At 40.4% G+C, this 9,415-nt stretch overlaps 1 protein-coding gene across 1 annotated transcript; it reads left to right on the forward strand.

The window, feature by feature from the left end:
* Nucleotides 1-7,202: 7,202 nt before the first annotated feature.
* LOC133048095 (UDP-N-acetylhexosamine pyrophosphorylase-like) lies at nucleotides 7,203-9,130 on the forward strand. The gene is given in 1 exon segment (XM_061131684.1): nucleotides 7,203-9,130. A coding segment is annotated over 1 exon segment (1,569 nt). The 5' UTR covers nucleotides 7,203-7,219; the 3' UTR covers nucleotides 8,789-9,130.
* The last annotated feature ends 285 nt before the right edge of the window (nucleotides 9,131-9,415 follow it).

Raw genomic sequence — 9,415 nt, forward strand, 5'->3', positions numbered from 1 at the left:
GGAAGAGAGCCAGTATTTTGTTAACCCTCATTGGTCTCTGCCCCTACTTATTGGCCTAAGGAAGGGGAGAGATGTGTGCCCTGGGCCTCACATCCCCCGCTGGCAGAATGAGAGGGCTGGCCTGGATTGTAGCCAGAATGCTTTGACTCTGGTTCTTTTTTGTTTTTTGGCCATGCCATGAGACTTGTGGGATCTTAGTTCCTTGCCCAGAGATCAAACCCGGGCCCTGGGCCATCAGCGCGAGGAGTGCTAACCACGGCACAGCCATGAAAGCCCCTGTGACTCTCAGTCTTCAATGGTTCATGTTCACTCTGTCCCCAGCTCACTTCTTCGATGGGTACTTTACAGTTTATGAAGGTCTTTCACACCTTTACGTTTCAAAACAGTTTTTCACACTCTTGATCTCATTAGATCTCTGAGGGACAGGCAAGGTGGATTTTAAGACCTTCATATTAGCTCTGAAGGAACTGCCACCACTAGAGGATTTTTGACTTGCTCATTGGCACAGAGCTTCTAAACGGTGAAGTGGGGCCGAGACCCATGTCTTTAGTAAAGTGGAAGTGAAAGTGTTAGGCACTCAGTCGTGTCCAACTCTCTGACTCCATGGACTGTAAGCCTGCCCGGCTCCTCTGCCCATGGAATTCTCCAGGCAAGAATACTTCTCCAGAGGATTCCCTTCTCCAGAGGATCTTCCTGACCCAGGGATTGAACCTGGGTCTCCTACATTGCAGGCAGATTCTTTACTGTCTGAGCAACCTGGGAAACCCATATGTCTGTAGTAAAGAGTCCTTTTTCATGCATTTTATGGTCCTTCCACTCCAGTTTCCAACAGTTGAAAACACAAACTCCTATTTTCCTTTGTTTCTAAACTAGCTTCCCTTATTTTGAAGCTTCAGAACATTTAAAAATAACTGAAGATATTGATTAAAAAATAATGAAGGTACATGTGTTTAACAAGCCTTGTTATAGTAACTGATAACGCAGGGCCAGGACTAGAGTAAGACAAGTGAAGTTTTTTGTTTCGGGCACAACATTTGGGAAGATACTCTCTTTAAAAAAGTACTCAAGTTTAATATTTTAAAAAATCAGAATTAGTGCAAAAAATATATAATGAACAAAATACCAAAATTTTAAATAAAGTTGAGATCAATAGAGAAAAAAGGATAAAAACTGTTTAAAGAATTACATGAATTATATTCTTCTGCCTGTTAAAAAATGGCTACTGCACCATATCTGTACTCTCAGCTTCCAGACTTCTGATTATGTAAGAAAAAATAAAGCTATTAATTTAAACTACCCTTAATTGTGTTTTTTCTTACTTGCAACCAAACATGCCTCTTCCTGAATCAGTAGTTTTGAGTTTCACTGGCTGAACATACCAGTTCCTTAGGATAGCATCTTCTACTTAGGAAACTGAGAATATTTATAAAATAAAATGCTGACAATGGATAATTTGAAATTTCTGGGTTAAACAGATGAGTGAAGCAGTGTTGAAAAGGCTATAATAGGTATTCAATCATTAGAAGTAATAGTAATAATGTTTAATAGTATTTAATAATAGTAATAATAATAATCCTTATGTCTCAGGAACTGATGATTGTATTTCCAAGATGTGAAGGTTTCTGAAAAGAGGACATCTATTTTTCTTTTGGTCCCTGGATGCAGTCTACGCTGTTTACTCCTGGGCTGACTTGTGTATTAATGACTTTTTGTGTATTAATGACTTTAGTCATTATTAGACAAATCACAGCCGCCATTTAAAAATAGCTCCTTTTGCCAAACCCTAAGGCTTGAAACATGTTTTCAAAGATATATAAGATACTATCTCACCCCTCAAAGAACTTGGAATCTGATAGGAGGCTTATAACCCAGTGAGGTATTTATTTCCCATTGACCTATTTCCTCCATGATTATTGCCCCTATACTCAGACTGTGACCTTTGATCATCCTGCTCTAAGCTGGTAGATGTGCCAGCAACGGTTTGAAGCTCTTGGTGTTCCTGTTCCCGTCGTGCTGGGGATGTCAGCTGTGGAACAGGCACCTCCAGTTAGAACCCTGAAAGTCTTCCCAGATAAATATTGTTGATTTTCTTAATGGTTAAGTTTCAAGTAAAACTTTTAATTTCAAATTAACTTTAAGTTCAATAGGTCCTGGGAATGGCCCTGAAGTTTAATAACCCAACAATAATGAGGAGACTACTGATACAGAGGTTTAGTGCATTGTGTAATATCACTACGCCTAGGGAGCATTCCCATAGTATCAATCTAAGCTAGTATCAATGACTCCAGACTTGCTTAGCAAGGCAAACTGTCGTCACCCATTGTGGATAGTAAATACTTTGTTAGTTACTCTTGCATAAATTAATAATTACAACAGGACTTGGTTCAACTGGGTCTCGACTAGCTCTTATTTTTAACATCTTCACAATTCTCCTTAATGTTCTTGAGTATTTATTACATATTCTCTTGTAGTGATGTGTCGGCATTTGGCATATATATATGCCAAATATATACATATATATATGCATATATTTCACAAACACACACACGCATATATATATATATATATACACTAATGCTTCTGATGTTAAAAATGACAGTACGACTAGGAAAGAGGAAATGAGGAAACATGGATTCTAGTACAGGCTCTGACTGGCTGTAAGAACTTGGTTAGAGTTTTCTAGTTGTATCGTGACTATCTTTTTATAAACTTAGTCAAAATAAGGTGATTTTTAAATGACATGTCCTCCCAGTTCCATGTTTCCATAAGCACATGGTTCAGTCAATGAATCGGTCAATTGATTTCTGGAGAAGCTGTATGTTCCATTCATACTGTATCATCCAAGGGTTTCTAGGAGGCAATTCAAGATGGCAGCAGGGGAAGATCCTGAACTCACCTTCTCCCACGGGCACAACAAATCCACAGCTACATACGGAGTAATTTCAGCTGAAAAAGATCTTAAAACTAGATGAACATCAACTCCACAATAAAGAATTAAAGGCCCACAGCAAAATTGGTAAGATAGGAGGAGATACATTCACTCCAAAAACCTTACCCAGGCAAGGTGACCCACAATTAAAAGGAATCTCAAAAATATGGAACTTCTCCTTGAGGGGTTAGGGGTCTGTGCTCCATATCAGGCACTCTGACCCTTGGTCACCATAAAGACAAGCGCCCCTCCCTCCCACCCCACAAATGCCTGGCTTTGAAAACCAATGGGATTGCTTTCAGGAGAGCCATAGAACTCTAGAGAATCGGAAACCTGCTTTTAAAGGATTCAGGTGCAGACTCACTCACCCCAAGACCCAGTGAAAAACAACAGGTTGAAAAGCACCTAAAGCAAAAGTGAAGAAGAGCCACTTGCTAATCTTAAAGCATCTGCTGAAGAGGCAGGAATCTGTTGATTGTCGGGAGCCGGCGAGAGAAGCCCCGCCCGTGACAAAGTCTAGGTTCAAGGAGCTGGCACGCAAAGGCGTCCGGACCTCCGGGACCGCTCCACACGCAAAGGCGTCCGGACCTCCCGGGGTTTCTCGGACCGCCCCACCATCCACTCCCAGGCCTTCGTCCTTTCATCTTCTGATGCTTGGCGTTCTTCTATGTTCCCTAAAAACTAGTCTGACTCTTACCTAAAATCCCTCCTTGAAACCTTTGCATGGCAGCAACACAGTCCCTAGGGGCACATGGGCCCCAATAAACAGGCCAGAGGTAAGGAAAATATTAACACAGGATATCCTGCCGCTTCTGGCTGTGTTGGAATTATGATTGCCAATTTAGAACCTGGAATGCTCGTGATTGCACAGAAACCCTTCTAGCACAAAACCAAATCTGCTACCAACAGGCCTATCTATCCCATAAGCAAAAGTAGATAAGAGTCCATTATGAAATTGAGAAGATTCCTTAGGGTGTGATCAGAAGGGAATTCATGAGACCTCTGACCCTTAGGATTACATACCAGAGCTAAGTCTTGGAGTGAGCTTCCCAAGATAAGGTTTGTAGATGGCTTTTCACAGTTGACTAGCTGCTGCCATTCAATTGTTTAAAAATTATGTGTAGGTATTGATTGTTCTGGAAAGTTATTTATGATGTAACCCGTGATTATGCACCTGGTACAATCTTATCATTTCCCCCCCTCCTTAAACCTCTTTAAAGGATTATTGGTTTTAGGGTATATAAGCACTGATGTAAAAGAATGAAGTAGTCTTGATCCTGCACTCAACCAAGACTCCACTCGCTTTCTTTTCTTCCCCGATGCCACTCATCTGAAGGGAACTCCTGGACCCCGGCAGTTGATACTCTCTCCAGGGATGGAGGGGCTAGTGGAACACCATTTTTGTGATTTCATTCTACCTTGCTAATGCTGGTGCTGGCAGGCATCATTTTGACACTCTTCTACTAATCTGCTATTTCCAGAGGGTATGATCCACTCAACCTGTGCCAGAGCATGACCACAGCTCACCCACCTGCACTGTAGCTGAAGGCATGTGCAGCCCACCCAGGTATGCCTCTTGAGCTCCTGATGCTGGTTGCTAAGGGGGGTGGGGGGAGGCGGTGGTTGCACTTCTGGGCCCCACAAGCCATCTCCTATACAAGACTACTCCTTCAAGACTGGGAGAGGTTGGTATTTCACTTAATAACGTAAAAGACAAACTTAGAGAGTCAGGCAAAATATGGAGACTGAGGGATATATTCCAAACAAAAGAACAAGGCAAGAACCTCAAAAAAAAAGACTTTAATAAAAAGGAAATAAGTAATCTTCTGGATAAAGAGTTCAAATTAATAATTACAAACATGCTCACCAAACTTGAGCACAGTGAATGAATGAGCACAGTGTAAACTTCAATAAAGAGATATAAAATATAAAGTATTGACTATAAAGAGCCAGACAGTATAAAAGAGAAGTCAAGAGCTAAAAAATACAATAATAGAAGGGTTTGATAGCAGACTAGATAAAGCAGAAGAATGGATTAGCAAGCTGGAAGACAAAGCCATGGAACTCACCTAGACAGAGCAGAAAAAAAGGAACGTTAAAAAGTGAAGATATTGTAAATATCTTGCAATATCTTAACAACATCAAGAAGAATAACATTCACAGTCTTCAAAGTCAAAGACAGAGAATCTTAAAAGCAACAAGAGGAAACAATTTGTTACACACAAAGGAAACCTCAAAAAGCTACCAGCAGATTTTTCAGCAGAAGCTTTGCAGGCCAGAAGAGAATGGTATGCCATAGTCAAAGTGCTGAAAGGAAAACATTCCCAACCAAGAATACTTTACCCTGTGAGAGTATCACACAGAATTGAAGAAGAATTAATGTTTTCCAGCTAAGCAAAAGCTGAAGGAGTTAATCACCACTAAACAAGCCATACTATTTATTAACATTAAAGGACATCTTTAAGCTGAAAAGAAATATGGTTAACTGATAACAAGAAAACACACAAAAGTAAAAATCTCACAGGAAAAGGTGAAAATAGTAAAGGTAGTAGACTAATTACCTATAAAGCTAGTATGAAGGTCAAAGGGCAAGAGATAAGAGTAGTAAATTTAACCAAATTTCTGCAGTCATGAAATTAAAAGATGCTTGCTCCTTGGAAGAAAAGCTATGACAAAATTAGACAGTGTATTAAAAAGCAGAAACATCACTTTGCTGACAAGGATTCATCTAGTCAAAGTTATGGTTTTTCCACTAGTCATGTATGGGTGAGAGTTGGACCATAAAGGCTGAGTGCCAAAGAATTGAAGTTTTTGAACTGTGGTGGCTGGAGAAGATTCTTGAGAGTTCCTTGGACAGCAAGGAGATCAAACCAGTCAATCCCAAAAGAAATCATCCCTGAATATTCATTGGAAGGACTGGTGCTGAAGCTGAAGTTCCAATACTTTGGCCACCTGATGCAAAGATCTGACTCACTGGAAAAGACCCTAATGCTGGGAAAGATTGAAGGCAAGAGGAGAAGGGGGCGACAGAGGATGAGATGTCTGGATGGCATCACTGACTCAATGGACATGAGTGTGAACAAACTCTGGGAGACAGTGAAGGACAGGGAAGCCTGGTGTGCTGCAGTCCATGGGGTTGCAAAGAGTCAGACATGACTTAGTGACTGAATATTAACAACAACCATAATAACTAGGTAAGGGATATATAAAATAACAGGTGACATAAAAGACATAAAGCATTGTGTGTCAGGGGGACTAAAAGTGTAGAGTTTTGGAATGTGTCAAAATTTAAGTTACTGCCAAATTAAAATAGATTCATATAAAAAAGATGTTATATGTGAACCTCATGGTGACCATAAAACAAAAATTAATAGTAAATACAGAAAGGAAAGTGAGAATGAGAAAAGAATCTGAACACAACAGCAAAGAAAGTGATGAAACCACAAGGGGAGAGAAAAAAAGGAGAGGAGCAAAGAGAAACTACAAAAACAGCTAGAAAACAATGAACAAAATTACAATAAGTACATACCTATCAATAATTACTTTAAATGTAAGTGGACTGAGTTCTCCAATCAAAAGATACAGAGTGACTGCATGGATAAAAGACAAAAACCACAAGACTCAACTACAAGCTGCCTGCAAGAGACTCACTTCAGAAGTAAGCACGCACAGACTGAAAGTGAAGGGATGGAGAAAGACATTCCACGCAAATGAAAACAAGAAGGAAGCTCGCACAGCTGTACTCATATCAGGAAAAATAGGCTTTAAAGACTATAAGAAAAGACAGAGAAGGGCATTACATAGTGATAAAGGGGCTCAATCCAACAAGAAACTATTACATTTATAAATATATATGCATCCAACATAGGAGCACCAAATTACATAAAGCAAAAGTGAACAGACTTAAGAAAGAGACATCAGTACAATAACAGGAAAGGACTTTAGCATCCCACTTATAGCAATGGATAGATCATCCAGACAGAAAATCAATAATATACTAAAATGACACATTACATCAGGTCGATTTAAATATATACATGACATTCCACCCCAAAGCAGCAGAATACACTTTCTTCTCAAGTGCATGTGAAAAATTGTCCAAAACAGATCACATGTGGAGCCACAAAGAAGAGGTGGCAGGAATACACAGAAGAACTCTACAAAAAAGATCTTCATGGAGTGGCCGCGCTGAAGGAGCCGGAGCCGGGCGGAGCTGCGGTGGCGCCGAGAAAGTTTTACAGGTGCCGAAATTCCACCTCTGTTATCACAAAACTTGGCCACTCGAGCATTATGAATGTCAATGACCTCAAACTCAGGTTGTCCAAAGCTGGGCAGGAACACCTGCTGGACTTCTGGGATGAGTTGGAGGAGGCCCAACAGGTAGAACTTTATGCGGAGCTCCAGGCCATGAACTTCCAGGAGCTGAACTTGTTTTTCCAAAAGGCAATTGAAGGATTTAACCATTCCTCCCAGCCAGAGAAAGTAGATGCACGGATGGAACCTATACCTCGAGAGGTGTTGGGCAGTGCTACCAGGGATTAAGATCTGCTGCAGGCCTGGGAAAGTGAAGGACTTTTCCAGATTTCTCAGAACAAAGTGGCAGTTCTTCTTCTAGCTGGTGGGCAGGGGACAAGACTCGGTGTTGCATATCCCAAGGGGATGTATGATGTTGGTTTGCCATCCCATAAGACACTTTTTCAGATTCAAGCAGAGCGTATCCTGAAGCTTCAGCAGTTAGCTGAAAAATATCATGGCAACAAATGTATCATTCCATGGTATATAATGACCAGTGGCAGAACAATGGAATCTACAAAGGAATTCTTCACAAAGCACAAGTACTTTGGTTTGAAGAAAGAGAATGTAATCTTTTTTCAGCAGGGAATGCTGCCTGCTATGAGTTTTGATGGGAAAATTATTTTGGAAGAGAAGAATAAGGTTTCTATGGCTCCAGATGGGAATGGTGGTCTTTATCGGGCTCTTGCAGCCCAGAATATTGTGGAGGATATGGAGCAAAGAGGCATTTGGAGCATTCATGTCTATTGTGTTGACAACATATTAGTAAAAGTGGCAGACCCATGGTTTATTGGATTTTGCATTCAGAAAGGAGCAGACTGTGGAGCAAAGGTGGTGGAGAAAACAAACCCTACAGAACCAGTTGGAGTGGTTTGCAGAGTGGATGGAGTATACCAAGTGGTGGAGTATAGTGAGATTTCTCTGGCAACAGCTCAGAAACAAAGCTCAGATGGACGACTGCTGTTCAACGCTGGCAACATTGCCAACCATTTCTTCACCGTACCATTTCTGAGAGGTGTTGTCAATATTTATGAACCTCAGTTGCAGCACCATGTGGCTGAAAAGAAGATTCCATTTGTGGATTCCCAGGGGCAGTTAATTAAGCCAGACAAACCAAATGGAATAAAGATGGAAAAATTTGTCTTTGATATCTTCCAGTTTGCAAAGAAGTTTGTGGTATATGAAGAATTATGGGAAGATGAGTTTTCCCCCCTAACGAATGCAGACAGTCAGAATGGGAAGGACAACCCTACTGCTGCAAGGCATGCTTTGATGTCCCTCCATCATTGCTGGGTCCTCAATGCAGGGGGCCACTTCATAGATGAAAATGGCTCTCGCCTCCCAGCAATTCCCCACAGTGCTACACATGAAAAGTCAGAGGCCATCACAGCTGATGTCAATCACAACTTGAAGGATGCCAATGATGTGCCAATCCAGTGTGAAATCTCTCCTCTTATCTCCTATGCTGGAGAAGGACTAGAAAGTTATGTGGCAGATAAAGAATTCCATGCACCTTTAATCATTGATGAGAATGGAGTCCATGAGCTGGTGAAGAATGGTTTATGAGCCAGATACTAAATAAGTTCCACCACGATAAGAGTAGCTTTTATTTTTGATAGACTGACTGTGAACCTACAGGACCTCTCCTGGAATACTCATGTTTGAATATACACAGGCTTTCATTTGCTTGTTCAACTCTTGTAACTACTACATATTTCGTAAGATCCAGGTGACTGAACTTTAGAAAGCATTTTTATGATTCACAGCTGATGGAAGGTATTATTTATATTTTTCAGTTGTATTTTTTTCCAAGCTAAGGAAAACATTGGCCATCTTGGATATTTCTTACAACTTAAGTATAGTCATGGTGTTCAACATCACTTTACTTGGAAGCATTTGTTTTGAAGTTGTACATAGTAGTAATATGTCATTGTACATGTCGAAAGGTTTCTATGGTACTAAAAGTTTGTTTTATTTTATCAAAAATTAAATTTTTTTAAGAAAATAATTGGACAGTAAAATAAAAAAAAAAAAAAGATCTTCATGACCCAGATAACCACAGTGGTGTGATCACTCACCTAGAGCCAGACATCCTGGAACGTGAAGTCAAGTGGGCCATAGAAAGCATCACTACAAACAAAGCTAGTGGAGGTGATGGAATTCCAGTTGAGCTGTTTCAAATCCTAAAAAATG

Source organism: Dama dama, chromosome 28 (assembly GCF_033118175.1).
Source record: "Dama dama isolate Ldn47 chromosome 28, ASM3311817v1, whole genome shotgun sequence".
In the NCBI taxonomy this organism is placed as follows: domain Eukaryota; kingdom Metazoa; phylum Chordata; class Mammalia; order Artiodactyla; family Cervidae; genus Dama; species Dama dama.